The sequence below is a fragment of the Poromitra crassiceps genome, assembly GCF_964638095.1.
Source record: "Poromitra crassiceps genome assembly, chromosome: 6".
Taxonomy (NCBI): domain Eukaryota; kingdom Metazoa; phylum Chordata; class Actinopteri; order Beryciformes; family Melamphaidae; genus Poromitra; species Poromitra crassiceps.
In genome coordinates, this window is record NC_139627.1 from 20,478,319 (window position 1) to 20,496,416 (window position 18,098).

General features: G+C 45.5%; 1 protein-coding gene across 1 annotated transcript in view; it reads right to left on the reverse strand.

Annotated features, from left to right (window-relative positions):
• The window catches only part of wdr3 (WD repeat domain 3), a 41,296-nt gene that overhangs the window by 18,436 nt on the left and 4,762 nt on the right, over window positions 1-18,098 (reverse strand). The window contains exons 4-10 of the mRNA XM_083638460.1: window positions 14,505-14,623; window positions 6,696-6,774; window positions 5,442-5,537; window positions 4,540-4,638; window positions 2,526-2,627; window positions 553-653; window positions 303-395 (exon numbers count right to left, since the gene is read on the reverse strand). Coding sequence (XP_083494586.1) covers window positions 303-395; window positions 553-653; window positions 2,526-2,627; window positions 4,540-4,638; window positions 5,442-5,537; window positions 6,696-6,774; window positions 14,505-14,623 — 689 coding nt within the window. The remainder of the gene's footprint in view (window positions 1-302; window positions 396-552; window positions 654-2,525; window positions 2,628-4,539; window positions 4,639-5,441; window positions 5,538-6,695; window positions 6,775-14,504; window positions 14,624-18,098) is intronic.

An 18,098-nucleotide genomic window follows, 5' to 3' on the forward strand; every position in this document is an offset into this window, starting at 1 on the left:
ATGGATATAGTATCAATTACTGTCCCATTCATAGGGTGTGTGTGTGTGTGTGTGTGTGTGTGTGTGTGTGTGTGTGTGTGTGTGTGTGTGTGTGTGTGTGTGTGCAATGCTCTGCGTCTGACAGAACATTTTGCATTGTTGCAGTGAGTGGCTTATACCAGTGCTTGTGAGTTTAGGCTGGCTGAATGTTTGTGCCTAAATGTGTGTATGTCTTCGTGGGTCTGGGACTCAAACCTGCAACCTTGTGGACACGGTCTGGCCTCTCTGATATGCTGTGAGGCTCTGCATGACGCCACGCTCACCTGATCTTGGATGAGGCCTTGATGTTGATCAGTCTGAGGATCTCATCCTTCAGCAGCCGCTCCACCACCGGCTCTACTGCAGTGTCCTCAGTCCTGCAGCAGGGGGCGCACAAGCACGCACGGACAGGCACACACAAAGTTTCATTCTGACTGAAAACTGTCAACACTATACTGAGTGGTATGGAGAGGCAGAACAATTTTAATCATTTTACAAATGACAAAATCAGAATTAATCTGTTCTTGTTCTTACTTGGCCGCCTTCTTCTTTGCTTTCTTCACCTTCTTCACCATCCTCTTCTGCACCTCCTCCTGTGACAGCACAGTGAAGAGCTCCAGCACAGAGTCGTTGCCCTGAGGGAGGGGTAAATAGGTGTAATATATGATATAAAATATCAACGTGAAAATAATGAAAAATAATATTACTGAACAACAATATAAAATCTCTCTCTAATCACAACTTTAGTATGAAACCTGGTTTCCTAACCTACAGATCGGTGTAAAAAAAAAAGAGTGTACCGTAAATTCCGGACTTTTTTCCCGTTTTTTGGCCTTTTTTGCCCCCTGCGGCTTATATAACGGTGCGTCTTATCTATGGATTTTTTCCAAAAAAAAAAAAAAATCTCTCTTTTTTAGCACTCTTTCTAACTATAAATCCACTTCTGTTTTAATTTCCTCTCTTGCCCTCTTTTAACAACATAACATAACATAACATAACATAACACAACACAGGTAAGCAGAAAGAAAAAGACGAAGCAATCACGCCATGAATGAGGAAATGACTCACCTGCTGGAGGCTGGAGATACACCGCTTGGGCTAAACTTTTACTCCGTGAAACACTATCGATTAAGTCCGACATCGCTCAGAGGTTTTGAGCAGCTTGAAAACAAGTTTGAAAACGTGCAGAAGTCCATCCACTCACTCACTAAAGAAACTAAGGCAACCGTGAACAGAGTTTATAATGCGGAAAAGCGCATCCGCGCACTGGAGGACAAAAACAACACAGTGAGTCCGAAAATGGATAAAATGCAAAATCGAAACCCTGCACACGCAGGTTGATGACTTAATCAGCAGGAGTAAAAGAAATAACATTCGCCTGATCAATGTAAAAGAGGGAGCTGAGATTGGTGACATGGACGCTTTCGTGGCAAAATCCTGTGTTACATCCTGGACCTGAAGGAAGGCGAGAAACCACCAGAGGTGGACAGGGCACACCGGGCGCCTCGGCCACGTCCAGACCCCGGCCTGCCACCGAGGGCCATCTTCATCTGCCTACTCCGCTGGCCCGACCGTCAACTCATCCTCCAGGCTGTGGGGAAGAAGCCCCTCACCTGGGAGGGTACGCGCTTTTTCGTCCGGCAGGACCTCTCCGCGTTGGTGCAACAGAAACGCGCAACATACAACAGCATCATCGAGTCAATGGATATCGCTTTGGCGTACTGTACCCAGCGAGACTCGTCATAACCATTGATGGACAGCGGCGGAACAAGAGCTCAAAGTGAAACTGCCGAATATCTTTTGAGTTGGACTGGTCAATAGTACTGTGAGTAACTAAAATAAAAAAATAAAAAACGGAATTCTCTCTTCTTTAGCACTCTTTCTAACTATAAATCCACTTCTGTTTTAATTTCCTCTCTTGCCCTCTTTTCACCACACCGCGGACACTGTGTGCACTGTAAAAAAAAAAAAAAAATACCACAATGTGTGATTTTGTCTGGGGATTAGTGACCTGACTTTTGTTTTGTTGAAATGTTAATAAATGGGAGCTTCCCCAAACAGCCATCTCTTTCCCGACAATCCCCTCTGTGCACGAAGCCTTACATATGGTAATTAAACATCAAAACACCCGCGGCTTATAGACCGGTGCAGCTTATAGAAGAAAAAAATAGTCACCTTTGAAGGTGCGTCTTATAGACCGGTGCGCCTTATAGTCCGGAATTTACGGTACTTCTATTTTGTCCTGATGGGTCAACATGAGAGACTCAGCTTTGCATTTGGGTTCCTGGCTATTAAAAAAGGGACATGGGCCTGATAAAACTGGGTCAGAGGGCTTCCATGACCTCTAAACTTTTCTTCCTTCCTGGTTTGTTAATGTCTGTTGAAAACACATGCTGGTACATTCCAGTAGAGTTCTCTGCTATTCCCTGTTTTCACAAGGGAATCCCCACTTCCCCTGGGTGGGATACACCTTTTCAAAATACTGCAGGTTCTCCACTGATACTCACATGGCAGGCGATGACGCGGGCCTTGGCGTCCGTGGTCAGAGACACAACTCGGTCCCTGGCCTCTCTGAGCAGGGAGCCGGCTTTCTTACAACTCAAAATCCTCTGAGAGAAGAAGACAGAGACACACACACAATCAGCTTTAAAGCCAAGGAGAGGCAGGAGCAGAGACATGTGTCTCAGCTGAGGCAGGAGCAGAGACGTGTGTCTCAGCTGAGGCAGGAGCAGAGACATGTGTCTCAGCTGAAGCAGGAGCAGAGACATGTGTCTCAGCTGACATTTTTTTCTGAAGGACGAGCGCAAACACCTCACCAAAATAAATCAGGTCTCAACAGAGACTGTTGCAACTAACGTTTTATGAAAGCTTGTCGAACTTTTGGCATTGTTCCTCTGCTCCTGTTTGAGCGTTTTAAATGACCGCTCAGAGGTGCAACATGAATCATGAGGAGTCTGCGCAGTCATTTTTATAATGCAGGATTTTTTCTGCTCAATAAAACAGAATCATCTCTCCCTCTCAGATGTGACACTTCACTAGACCAGGGGTTTTCAAAGTCGGAGGTGGGCCTCCCCACGGGGGCTACACAGAGTTTCAGGGGAGGCTCAGTGAATTGCAGTGGAAAAAACATTACATTTAGTTATTACATAAGTTATCAAAAGGAGGTCTCATAGAATAGCCTAAATGTGTGTGGTTTGGTTAAAGAGATAGTTCAGAGATGTCATTTGGGGGAATTTTACAGTTTTTCCCACTTTCCCAGAATCAAATGTCTTCAGACATTTTTTATGTATTTGGTATAGTCTTAAAGTCGAACTGAACCCGTTCGTCGCGTGCATCTGAGTCCGTTTCAGACTGAAAACATAATTTGTCTGAAATGACAGGTTGAGAGGCGGGTCATAGTATCATATCGATGATTTTATTTGACAATTCTGGGGACTGGATTGGGCTTTGGCCAATCCTGGCGTGTTCCGCCTCCAAATCGAGTGGGATTCAGCGTGTTGTGGCACTCCCCTTGGGAAGAGCCTGCTGACACGAGGTTAGTGGCTGAGTGGAGCTCAGCGAGCTGCAGGCAGCCAGCTGCCTTCGTGTTGCCGAGCGGAGAGTGCAGCCCCTCGGCCTGGAATCTCCGAGGGGAGACCCCTGATAACCAGGCTCTCAAGCGCGCGCCTTTATCGATATTGTTGTAAATATGATATTCCTGGAATGCGCGTTTTAACGAGCCAGTTACATTTCTTTGCATTCTTAGACATTACCGTTTTTGTTTTTTGTTCATGTTTCATACAATTGGCCAAGTTAGTAGTTAGTTTATGGGATAGGAATTCTGCCAGATGACAGGCACTAGGCACCATTTTCTCTTTCTTTTGGAAGAGAAAATTATCCTGAAATGAAGATTTGAATGACAGCTGCCATGTCGTGTTATATGATTGGTTGAAATGGGGTAGAAATTTGATAGTACTAGGTGACGTCAGCAAACTGTACATTACTGTTATCAATGAAATCTTGAAAAATGAACTTTTGATGTGAAAAAGTGTGAAAAACTAAAGAAATTAGATTTTTGTGATTTTTTTTGCATACATTATTAAATAGGTGCACTGCATACCCAGGTATTTGAACTAAAAGAAAAGAAAAGTCATTTTTGGGTTCAGTTCGACTTTAAGTATGTCAACAGTAATACCAGGCTATCTTGGCTAAAATGGTTGAGTGTCTATGCGATCAAATAACTTAATCATGATGGGTGGTCCAAGCGTCAGGGTCTCAGAGCAGGCCCAGTCTCAGACTTTGAAAGCCTCTGCACTAGGCAAACACCCCATTTACACCTTTTTACGTTTTTAATTGTGAACCTGTATCCGGATAAGTTATCTGGATAAACGTCACATTTAAAAACCTGGTATAAACGGGGTGAAAGATTGATTTTGGGCTGAAGAAGTTCACGTCATAAACCATATCCAGCCATTCCTCCTCGATATTTTGTCAGGAGCTGGAGGCAGAGATGAAGCCAACGATGAGCAACTGCTCTCTTACATCCTCAGGACTCGCTTCCAAGCCTTCATCCTCGTCTTCATCCTCGTCATCCAGCAGAGTTTTCCCTTTCTTCACTTTTGGCTCGCCCTCCGCTTTTCCCTGAACACAAGCAGACACACGCGCGCGCGGAGAGACACACACACACATCCATGAGTTCTCTCTGACCCCTTTTCAAATGTCCATACCCATTTAATGAGACTGAATTACAAAGTACCCGGCAACTACACATACTTTAAAATCAGGAATCAGGGATTATATTTCAACTTTATAAAATAAATAAGATTAATATAATATATTATGTCTGCAGGGGGTTGATAGTTGATCAATATAAATCATCACACCTGCTGCTGCTATTTCTGCTTTCTAACCTCACATTCCCAGACTTGCAGTACAGTATATAGTAGGGAATCAGTTATATCAATGAATCAGTGTAGTTGCCATTCCTGATTCCCATAGATTACTTTTTTATAATCAGTAAGGATCTTTGGCGATAAGCAGTCATTGCTTTGGTGTTTTGCACAGATGTAGACTGTGGCAAAAACTACCAGTACTGTACCAAACTCTATCGATCCTCCTCGCCCATCTCATCTTGGACTGTTTTTCATCTTTGAATGGTGGAGCCGATGTTCACTCTAGTTTTTGGCTAACAGAGGCTCCCTTTCTTTTTTAGCACACCTGCCTTCCTCTGAGCGATGCTTCTGTCACATTTCCTTTTTCTGGGATTCTCTGTTGACAGTTTGAGTTTTTCTTCTTCAGTCGTGGTGGCTATCGCTGCTCATGCTAAGTAAGTACACATCTCTAGTTCCCCTGTTGACTGCACACATCGATTATATGAAAAAGTGATGGATTATTCCTTTGATGTCCCTGTAAGTATGAACGTGGTGAGCAGTGTGTCTCCTCACCTGCTGCAGGTAGCTCAGGTCCCAGGCTCTCAGCTCACTGTCTGCTGAGCCTGTCAGCAGCCGCTGCTCCTGGTTCAGCAGCACCATGCCCCACACCTGACACACACATACACACGCAGGCAGGCAGGCGCACGCACGCACGCACGCACACACACACGCACGCACACACACACACACACACACACACACACACACACACACACACACACACACACACACACACACACACACACACACACACACACACAGGAAATGTCTTACACCTCATTTATTACTTTTCTATTTCAGGAGCACTAACTTACACCAACATAAACAGTTTCTTAAATGGTAAACAGCAAGTTTGTTTTGCTCTCCAACACACCTGACCTCCCAAATGGGCAGAAAGGTTTGCGGATACAACTCAAGTTTAAAGTTTTTATCTTGGTTTTCCTACATTTGTCAGAACAAAACCATTTTGTTTTTGTCGAGATTGACAGTGTCAGAATCTCGATCACATTGCTAAAGTGAGCTGATCAACTTCCAATCAATCAAATGAATCAATCGCGTTTTCCTGTCTCACGTCAACAACAGACTCAATCTAATCAAAAAGGCAGGTAGTTGAAACTTGAGTTTTCTTCGCAATAAGGAGCAGTAGAGCTGAACGGGCGTGACATGGAAATAAAACGGTGTGAGAAGGGCAGGTGCAGGGCAAGTTTCACAGACACATCTGATCCCTCTGACAGCACTAGGCTGTGTTTACCTGCACAGTGGAGCCCAGCTATTGGCTGTTCTCTGGTACAGGTCTTGTTCAGGCTAATATTTCCCACAACACCTGGATCTATACACAACATAACATTGAAAACCTGCTGGGCTTCCATGGGGGAAAAGTGTATTTCGTTCATTTTGCTGCTTAAAAAAAATTATTTAATAGGTACCGTAATTTCTTTGGTAGTTCACCAGCCGTTGGAAAGTGAGTTAACAGTTAATTTTGGACAGTGCTGAGAGATTACAACACTATATTCACATGCTGTGAGATCCCCATTTCTGACAAGCTGTGATAAAACCAATTCCTCTTCTATTACTCTACCAGCATTTATTGGAAGGACCACAATAGAAATACGCTCGCAAGATTTATTGTGATCTCCTTGATGATTTTATCGATGTGTACTTGAGGATGTCCCTGCTTGATGAAGACATCCACACGTATATTTGGCTGATTATTGAATCAACTTGATCCATCAAGTCGTTTCCCTGAGCAGAGCCAGAGGCCCTCACCTCACTGCGATGGCCCACCATGGTCTTGAAGCAGTGCTGTGTGTCCAGGTCCCACCACTTCACAAAGCTGTCCTTGGAGCTGGACAGCAGAGACACACAGAGAGAAAAAAACGCTTTCATGTAGTTCTAAATAGAGCTGTTCATCGTATTACGCTGCTTGCTTATACATCTGACGATCCAGGTCCAATTCTGTTTGCTGTCGGTTTCTTCAAAGTCCAGTTTCTCAGTTGAAATGGAATTGATGAGTTCATTCAGTCATGTGCTTTAGTTTAAACTCACAACTACGGTACCACATTATTTGCATATATAAAGTGAGACCAGGATCATATCTTATAACAAAGAAGACAGAGATCAATGATCATGGGAGAACGTTGGTGCAGCGACATCACACTGGGAGTCTGAGCAGAAACAGCCATTAGGCTGGATCTGCCTGGGGTCATATGGACAGATGGTTTACAGATCGCAGCCCCAGATCCTTCAGTTCCATCTGAGTCCAGGACTCATTTTCCCAACAGGAATTGAACCTGATGGATAGTGGGAGGGACACAAGCTGCAGGGTTACAGCTGCTTATGGACACACAACTACTGATGTTTGCTTTTTAAAGGGGCAATAAATCATCTGGGACTTATTAAGTGCTATCAGTGATGGCAGAGGTATTATCTTCAGCGACCATGGAATCAAAGCTTATGGTGGCCTATAACAGACAGAAACAATAAAGTCACTTTTTCCCAAAAGACATTACATCACCTTATGTCATTTAGCAGATGATTTTGTCCAAAGCGACTTACAATCAATCGTACATTCTGTCAGCAATAGTTCAACCATCTGTGCATCACAGTTTTCATCAGCTAAGATTCTTAAAAGAAATAAGTAGCATTTGTTGTTGTTTTTTTGCCCTTGTTCTGCAGTAGCCGATATCGCCATGTTTGTTTTTTTAACCTTTACTATGGATGATTCCTAGGCTCGCCCGCTCTGCGGGCTCGCTTGGCCTCGCCCGTCCTGCTCGCATTCGCAGCTCGGCCGATGCGCGGCCTTGCCCACAACTCGGCTGCTGTGTGGCCAATGAGACCAGCATCACTAATGATGTTGGATTCATGACATCACTGATGATGTCATCAGTGGGATTTATGACATCACGGATGATGTCACAGTGGGATTTATGACATCATGGATGATGTCACAGTGGGATGTATGACATCACAGTGGGACAATCACAGTGGCACAGAGAAACAAACAGAGCCCCAGCTCCCATTTATATATTGATGATGATGATGATGATGATTTATACAGGGGGAGTCTCAGTCATTTAGAGCAATGCTCTCTTTTTTCAAGAGCGCCCTGTCCACATTCACACCTGGAAGCTGACCAGTACAACCACAGTCTGACCTGCTGGCCACTGAGCAGCTCCACTGGGGCAGTTGGGGTTAAGGGCCTTGCTCAAGGGCACCTCAGTGGTGGTAATGAGGGAGGGGCAAGTGCTGCTTTGTCACTTTCCCCACCCAGATTTATCCTGCCGGTCCCGGGGAGTGAACGCCCTTCCGGTCTCAAGCTGGCTTCTCCAACTGGTGGACCACCACTGTCCCACCACTGTCCCAATGTTAAATACTGCAAAAATAACACTACTTTATTTGCTTTTTTGGCTTGAGAATGAAATGTCGACTCTCGTAACACCATCCGCGGTGAATGAGAGTGCGATATTTCTAGTTAGTATTGATAAACAACCCTATTAAATCCCACAGATATATGACAGGCGACAAAGGTCCTGTGCCAGATTTGAACCAGGACGACACAAATACATGTACCTCTGACATCAGGAGTCCCTCCCTTTGTTTTACTGTAAATACATGTACCGTAAATTCCGGACTATAAGCCGCACCTTTTTTCCCGTTTTTTGGCCTTTTTTGGCCCCTGCGGCTTATATAACGGTGCGGCTTATCTATGGATTTAAAAAAAAAAATAATAATAATAAAAAAAATCTCTCTTTTTTAGCACTCTTTCTAACTATAAAGCCACTTCTGTTTTAATTTCCTCTCTTGCCCTCTTTTCACCACACTGTATGACACTGTATGACACTGTGTGCACTGTAAATAACAACACAGGTGGTGTTGTGTTATGTTGTTTTGTTGAAATGTTAATAAATGGGAGCATTACATATTGTAATTAAACATTAAAGCAGCTACGAGCAACTTTTTCGATTGTTATTAAACAGTATAATTACAATATTGATGCATCACATCTTACCTATAATAGTAGCTGAGATCAAAGCCGTGTGAATTGGAGATTGCTCCCTTGGATGATTATTAAGTCTGTGTCTGTCTAAACTCACGTCAACAGGGGGCTCTCTTTCTCTCTCTCCTTACCGCCGGCCCGGCTACCCGGAAGTGAAACGCGGAAGTGAAACCCGGAAGTGAAACGCAGCTGCCTGCCTCGCCGTTTGCGCTGCCTAGCAACATAACATAAACAATGTGAACGCCACGCATATTCTCGCGAACATCTCTAGTTATATTCTAACAGGTTTTTTGGAAGTTATTTTGTGGTTATGGCCGAAGTGGCTGCTGCAAACCGTTTCATTTCAGTTCCTGATCTTCCCTGGCCACAGACAGCCTACACTGGCCGATTCACTCGGGGCTCAAGCGAGACTACTGTGCGTTGGTCTCGTCGACTATTAGAGGTAAGATGTGATGCATTGATATTAAATTTATACTGTTTAATAACAATCGAAAAAGTTGCTCGTAGCTGCTTTAAAACACAATAAAAAAAAAAAAAAAAAAAAAAATACCATTAAAACACCCGCGGCTTATAGTCCGGTGCGGCTTATATAAGAAAAAAATAGTCAACTTTGAAGGTGCGGCTTATACACCGGTGCGCCTTATAGTCCGGAATTTACGGTACCTCTGACATCAGGAGTCCCTCCCTTTGTTTTACTGTAAATACATGTACCTCTGACATCAGGAGTCCCTCCCTTTGTTTTACTGTAAATACATGTACCTCTGACATCAGGAGTCCCTCCCTTTGTTTTACTGTAAATACATGTACCTCTACCATCAGGAGTCCCTCCCTTTGTTTTACTGTAAATACATGTACCGTAAATTCCGGACCATAAGGCGCACCCAGTGACGGCTGGTGGTGATATTGGGTGGAGGGGCTAAAAAATTATAACCAATAGCTCATGCTGCAGCAACAGCAGCCTCCGAGATACCAAATTACAGCAACAAACAACACTAAGTAGTAGGCTATAAGAATTGCCTGATGCAAAACTTTCTGTAGGCTATCACTCTCTCTCACACAACACACACACACACACACACACACACACACACACACACACACACACACACACACACACACACATTTAAATGATTAATTTATGTCCACATAAATACAGAGTACAAAAGGATATAAACACTAATAATGCAGTCAGATGCTGGTAAACAGTTACAAAACTGCCACAATAATGTGTACAAAAAAAGGAACACCACACAGGGTGATGGCAGTGGCAAATTAACAAATACAGTTATACTGTAATACAAGATATTGGTTAGTATCCACTTCAAGAATACAAAAAGCAGCGCCTTCTCCATATCAAGCGGCTACCAATAATAGCAGACTGAGCAATACCTTCTCTTAGGTAGATATGCAAAACCAACACATTCCCAAACAGATTGTCTTTATCAGACCACAAGAGGAGAGGAGAGGAGAGGAGAGAGAGAGAGAGAGAGAGAGAGAGAGAGAGAGAGAGAGAGAGAGAGAGAGAGAGAGAGAGAGAGAGAGAGAGAGAGAGAGAGAGCTGTTCACGTCTTTTCTCTTTGATGTTTAACGAGCTACAGCTGTTGTGCCCAGTGCCCACGTAACACAAAACTTACGATTTTGTCTTTGTCCCTTTCCTTGGACTCTTCACTTATAATTTCCCCCCGTCAGACATCAAGGAAAACGAATGAGAAAGTAGTCCACCTCAGCGCCATTTCCTGATTCTCACTTGTAGTGTGTGCATGTCATATTCGAGCTGTCATTGGTTGTCAAGTCAGTGGCAGGTCGGCCCTGGTGGGCTGAACCATGGGCTGTCCGAGTTTAGCCCAAATGGCCCGTAGACGGCCGCAGCTTAAGGGGGACGTGCCAGACACTTGTCAATCACTTATAACGAAGGTGATTGAAGGCTGAGGGGAGTGTGTTTGGGCTCAGCAAAACTAGCCCATTGCAATGATTTTCTTGTGACTATAGATGGCGCTGTTGCTGCTCTAATAGGTTCCACCAACATAAAACAACCAATTCTAAGTTTGTTAATGTAATTTAAGTAGAGAATAAATAATAATAATAATGTTCTCATTTTATTGGAAATGATAGGGGGGGCTTAGCCCCCCTAGCCCACTGATACCAGCCGTCCCTGGGCGCACCGGTATATAAGCCGCAGCAGCAAAATTGACTGTTTTTTACATATATAAGCCGCACCGGACTATAAGCCGCGGGCGTTTTGATGTTTAATTACCATATGTAAGGGTTCGTACACAGAGGGGATTGTCGGGAAAGAGATGGCTGTTTGGGGAAGCTCCCATTTATTAACATTTCAACAAAACAAAACAAAAGTCAGGTCACTAATCCCCAGACAAAATCACACAACAATAGGCTATATGTGCAGCAAACGGCTGTAACCAGAGAAGTCAAGTCACTAATCCTCGTCTTCCTCTTCTTCCTGCGTACTGAAACCACCAAAGTCCTCATCTTCAGTGTCGGAAACGAACAGGTTCAGGGTGGCTTCGTCAACCACTCTCCTCTCTCCTTCATTGTCACTCAAAACCAACGAACTCCTCTTCGTCACTGTCGGTGTCGGCATCGAACAGCCTCTGAAGCCTCTGACGGCCCTCAGCGCCAGCTGTGGCGGCGTCATCCTCTTCATCCCGCAGCAGTCCAGCCTTTTGGAACCCGTTGGTGATTGTGGATGTTTTCACACTCCTATAATATTCCGTGATCTTCTTTGTGTGAATTCGCCGAAGTTTGTGATTTTCTCCTGGTAGTCGGGAGGGAGTTGTTCAGTAGTTCTCGCCCGGACGGACAGTCCCTTTCGTCTCATGAATCGGAAGCACCAAGATGGGCCACCTATGAAATGTTCAATTTTCATTTCGGTGGCGACTGTTTTGGCCTTCAGTCGGATCTGCACCGTGGAAACGCCTCGGCCGTCTGCTCTCTGGGTCAACACCCAATCTTCAAGGGAATCTTCAAGTTCGGGCCATCTGCTTTTATGACCTCTGAAGGACTTTTTGGTCTTCTTGCACTGAGACAGTTCCTCCTGCTGCACCTTCCAACGCCTCACCATTGACTCGTCGATGCCCAGGTTACGCGCTGCTCCTCTATTTCCCTCTTTTAATGCGAGATTGACTGCTTTCAACTTGAAAGCTGCGTCGTGTGAATTTCTGCGTACCTTCCCCATGGTAAGTGAGAGAGAGTTGCTTCTACTGCTCGTCTTGTTGTGATTCCGGGCTGCTGATGAACTTTGAACCGGTAGGAGTAACCGGTTGATTTCCGCCAATGATGTCAAGTCTTTCATACACAAAGGCAATTCAAGGTGCTTTACAAAAAAATAATCGAAAAAACAAGCAGCAAAGCAATGCACATAAAATGTGCTGATGAAGCTGTGTAACCTGTAAAATCCATCGATTTTGGAGGTCACCGAGTGGCCGTTTGCTTACCGTAATTACCATATGTAAGGGTTCACGCACAGAGGGGATTGTTGGCTGTTTGAGGAAGCTCCCATTTACCGTATTACCGTAACATTTCAACAAAACAACATAACACAACACCACCTTTGTTTATTTTTACAGTGCACACAGTGTCCGCGGTGTGGTGAAAAGAGGGCAAGAGAGGAAATTAAAACAGAAGTGGATTTATAGTTAGAAAGAGTGCTAAAAAAGAGAGATTTTATTTGTATTTTTTTTTTTTTTTTCTGAAAAAATCCATAGATAAGCGCACCGTTATATAAGCCGCAGGGCCAAAAAACGGGGAAAAAGCCGCGGCTTATAGTCCGGAATTTACGGTACCTCTACCATCAGGAGTCCCTCCCTTTGTTTTACTGTAAATACATGTACCTCTGACATCAGGAGTCCCTCCCTTTGTTTTACTGTAAATACATGTACCTCTGCCATCAGGAGTCCCTCCCTTTGTTTTACTGTAAATACATGTACCTCTACCATCAGGAGTCACTCCCTTTGTTTTACTGTAAATACATGTACCTCTGCCATCAGGAGTCACTCCCTTTGTTTTACTGTAAATACATGTACCTCTGCCATCAGGAGTCCCTTGCTTTGTTTTACTGTAAATACATGTACCTCTGACATCAGGAGTCCCTTGCTTTGTTTTACTGTAAATACATGTACCTCTGACATCAGGAGTCCCTCCCTTTGTTTTACTGTAAATACATGTACCTCTGACATCAGGAGTCCCTCCCTTTGTTTTGTTGTAATATAGCAATTTGAATGCTGTGTCAAAATTCAACGCAAATCCAGATGCTGCACATCTGACTGCAGTGAAGAGGATACTTCGATACTTGAAAGGCACAGTGAACCTTGCTCTCAAGTATGAACGGTCAGAATCTGGAACTTTGATCGGCTTCTCAGATGCTGACTGGGCCGGTGATCAAGATGACCGCCGCTCAACAACCGGCAACATCTTCTTACTAAGTGGAGGAGCAGTGAGCTGGCTCAGCAAGAAACAGGCAACAGTTGCACTTTCAACAGCGGAAGCGGAGTACGTCGCACTCAGTCAAGCTGCTCAAGAGGGTACCTGGCTGAGACGATTACTGAGTGATCTCGGAATGAGTGTCACGCCCACAGTGATCCTGGAAGACAACCAAGGAGCCATTGCAATCGCAAAGAATCCAGTGGATCACTCACGGACTAAACACATAGATATTCGCTACCACTACATGGTAAATGGTAAATGGTCTGCATTTATATAGCGCTTTTATCCAAAGCGCTTTACAATGAGTAGATAGTCTACATTCACCCATTCATACACCAATGGCGGCAGGCTGCCACGCAGGGTGCCTACACACCATCGGGAGCAATTTGGGGTTAAGTGTCTTGCCCAAGGACACAACGACAGCAGCTGGGAAAGAGCGGGGATCGAACCGCCAACCCTTGCGTCATTGGCCGACCCGCTCTACCTCCTGAGCTAAAGCCGTCCCATTCACTACATCCGTGAATGTGTGCAAAATGGACAGATACAACTGCAATATTGCCCAACAGGTGACATGAAGGCAGATATCTTGACCAAGCCACTGCCTAAGCAGAAGTTTGAATATCTGAGGAAAGAGATTGGGCTTTTCCCTGTGGAGTAATTTAGCACTGTTTTTGTGTTTTTGTGTTAAAAAAGAAAAAACTCCTGTACATTATAATAACGAAAGGCTATAATGAAATTATAATGAATTGCACATTTTTTTGACTTATTATCTTGACATTATTTGTCAATATACATTCTTTGAAATATAATTCAAATGAGAAGTGCAAATTGAAGTAACATGCCAATTGTAAAATTGAGTGGGAGTGTTGTAATATAGCAATTTGACATTGGGTGGCGCTGAAGCGCTGTACTGTTCTAGTGTCTACTTATATTTCCTGTTGTGAACAAGATGAAGCTCTCTCAAATAAAACAAGATCCAAACAACATGTTTTACTGTTGTTCGTTTGTTAGTTATGTTTATTTCTATAGCCCCTTATCACAAGCATGTGTCCAAGGGCTTTACATAGCATCATATACAGTACATGCCAGATACATAGTACATCATATATATACTGTATATATATGGAACCAGGCGTTACCTGGTCACCAGGAGGTTCTTGTCCTTGAGGAACAGAGCCTGTGTGATGACGTCTTTATGGCCCTTCAGCCGGTACAGACCGCACTCGTTGATGATGTCCCACACTATCACATCTGTGTCCTGCAGGAAGAGGAAATAACACACTATCACATCTGTGTCCTGCAGGAAGAGGAAATAACACACTATCACATCTGTGTCCTGCAGGAAGAGGAAATAACACACTATCACATCTGTGTCCTGCAGGAAGAGGAAATAACACACTATCACATCTGTGTCCTGCAGGAAGAGGAAATAACACACTATCACATCTGAAAGTGTCTGCTTCATCCGCAGCAGAAGAGGAGCGGAGTCAGGTTTCACTTATGTGACGAGAGTAGCTAGAGAGAGAGAGTAAGTAGTAACTAGACTAGAGGGTAACTTTACTGTAACAGTAACCATAAAGGCAGTATGGATTATACCAGATTGGAACTATCTTGGAAGCCTTTGCTTGTTCCACCACACTGTATTGTCCTAGAAGTGCTAACCAGCTGATTACTGAGCTAGCAGCTGCTAAGCTAATGTCAGGTGACACCTCACTTTCTTCCTCTGCAGTTCACAATATTGTCTGTGGGTCCAGGGAGGAAGAGACAAACTATATATACTAGGTACAAAATCTGCAAACATATCCAAAAGATAAGGGAAACACTGCAAATGTGGGAGAAAAGTCCCTTAGCGTCTTCACCTCACCCTCCACGTGTAAAACCCCACTCCAGCACAGAATTCAGCAGACAGACCTGTATAGGCCTTTTCAGACATGCAGTGAACTCTGAAAGATGTCCAGACATCACTTGGATGGGGTGTATGTATGAACACAATTGTCCGTTGTTGAGTACACTGTCCGTGTACTCATGTTTGAATCCTACAGTATACTGTCCAGAGTGGGCGTGTGCTTACAAGTGAACCATTTGTTGCACTTGTAACAATGAGGCGAAAAAGCATGGTCACCATCAACTCTAGTGAAGTATAACCAAAGATACTTAACGTTTCCTTCTCTCTGGCGTCTGACATCTCTCTCTGTCACTGCGACTCGCTGTGTGTGTGTGTGTGTGTGTGTGTGTGCATTTGTGTGCCCAGCCCCACCCCGCCCCGTTCTCAGATAAACTCCGCTCAGAGAGAGAGAGAGAGAGCGAGCCAGTTATCTTTTCTGGATTGGAAAAAGCGAAAATATATATCACAGTGGCATGTCTTACGGAGTTGGTGAGACACTGTATACTGCACCCCCCCCCCCCCCCCCTGCACTCTCTACTCAGCTAAACTACACAGAAGATGTACTTGTGTGAAAAAACAACGATGCCTCTTGTATGAAAGGGTAACCTCGGGGAATGTCCTGAGAGGAAGATGGCGCCGGGAGAAGGCGACTCGCTAGGGAGCTCTAGTGACTTCATAGACAAATAGGCTTGTATTCCAGTGTAAACGCGTTTTGTTTTGATTTCGTTGCTTCGACTCGCTTTGTAAATACCTATTGTATATAACAGTGTAACTGAATAGTGTAGATAGTGGCGTCTTCGCACTTTTCTTTGCAAGAAACTGCGACGGCGGGGACCCACTTTGTCCGCTTGTCCGCTCGCACGCAAAAAACAACAACAAACAACAGCCCCGCGCCCCCGCCATGGAGGCAGAGAACGGAGGCACGGACACCAGCGTCGGAATAAAATACAACAGGGACGCGCTGATCAAAATCAGGAAAGAACGGACATATCCCAACAGCAACTGGCAAGCTCCAGATCTTACGGATTTTCCTGAACTCAAAAAACAACGCTGGAGGAGGGGGAAGAGAGGGGGGCTTCTCGCCCGCTTGAGGAAGCACGCGGATAAACCACCTCTCCCCAGCATTCTTCTGGCAAATGTTCAATCGTTGGAAAATAAACTTTGTGAACTAAGAGCGCGTGCACAATACCAAAAAGACATAGCGCGATGCAATGTTCTGTGCCTAACGGAAACCTGGCTTACTCCTGACACAACGGACCACTCTATCGCGCTACCAGGATTCAGTGTATTCAGAGGAGACAGAAACGAACAATCCGTTAAGAAGAAGGGAGGGGGCGTATGTCTTATGATTAATGAAAACTGGTGCGTGAACAACACAGTCATAGGAAGATACTGCTCGGAGGACCTAGAATATGTAATGCTCCAATGCGTGCCGTTCTGGAGTCCTCGAGAATTCAGTACAGTAACCGTGATGGGTGTATACATCCCCCCACAGGCAAACACCACGGCTGCGCTGAAACAGCTGCAACGAGCGATCAGCGCACATGAGACTAAACAACCTGAAATGGCCCTGGTAGTGACCGGGGATTTTAACAAAGCAAACCTGAAAGTAAGAATGCCAACGCTGCACCAGCATGTTCACTTCCCCACTCGAGGCAATAACACACTGGATAAATGTTATACAAATATCCGCCACAGCTACAAGGCCGTACCCCGTCCACCCTTTGGCAAATCAGATCACGCCTCCATTCTGCTGTTGCCCAGGTATCAACACAAACTGAAAAAACAGCCCCCAGCATTCCGAACCGCCCACTGCTGGTCAGACCAATCAGACGACATCCTGAGGGACTGTTTTGACCAAGTAGCATGGGAGGAGTTCAGAGTGGCAGGAGACCTGGGCGCGTACGCAGAGACGGTGTCATGCTTCATTAAGAAGTGTACCGACGACATAGTCCCGACAAAGAAAGTCAAAATAATGCCCAACCAGAAACCCTGGATCAACAGCGAGGTCAAGGCAGCCCTGCACGCCAGGACCACCGCCTACAGTTCAGGCACACCAGATCAATACAAGCAGGCACAATATGCCCTCCGGACCGCTATTAAAAAAGCACAGAGAGACTACGGAAGGCAGCTGGAGTCAAAACTGGACACCAACAACCCCAGACACCTGTGGAAAGGCCTCCATGCTTCTACAGACTTCAAAGAGGTGAAACGACAGAACCCCAGCACGTCACCCACCCTACCGGATGAACTCAACGCGTTCTACGCTAGATTCGACCCCTCTGCCAGAGCGCCTCCCATCCATCACCCCCCCTCCCCTCTCCCACTCCCCCCCCCCCCATCACCTCCCTCCCTCCCCTCACCCCCCCCCTCCTCCCCTCACCCCCCTGCCACCCCTCCCCCCTCACCCCTCACCATCCCCCCCCCTCTCCGTCCCCCCACCACCCTTCCTCCCTCCCCCCCCGACCACCACCCTCCCCCCTCTCCCCCCCCGCACCAACTCCCCTCCCACCCCTCAGCACCCCTTCCCACTCACACCCAACCACCAACCCCCCCCACCCCCCCCACCCCCACAGATCCAGACCACCCTCTCACCATCACTGAGGATGAAGTGTGCCGGTCGTTCCTGCGTATCAACCCACGCAAGGCGGCCGGCCCGGATGGCATCCCCGGGCGGGTCCTCAAGGCCTGCGCTCACCAGCTGGCACCCGTATACACAGACATCTTCAACCAGTCCCTCTCCCTCCGACGAGTCCCCCCCTGCTTCAAAGCAGCAACAATCATCCCCATTCCCAAACAGCAAAAAGTGACCAGCCTCAACGACTGGCGCCCAATAGCCCTCACGCCA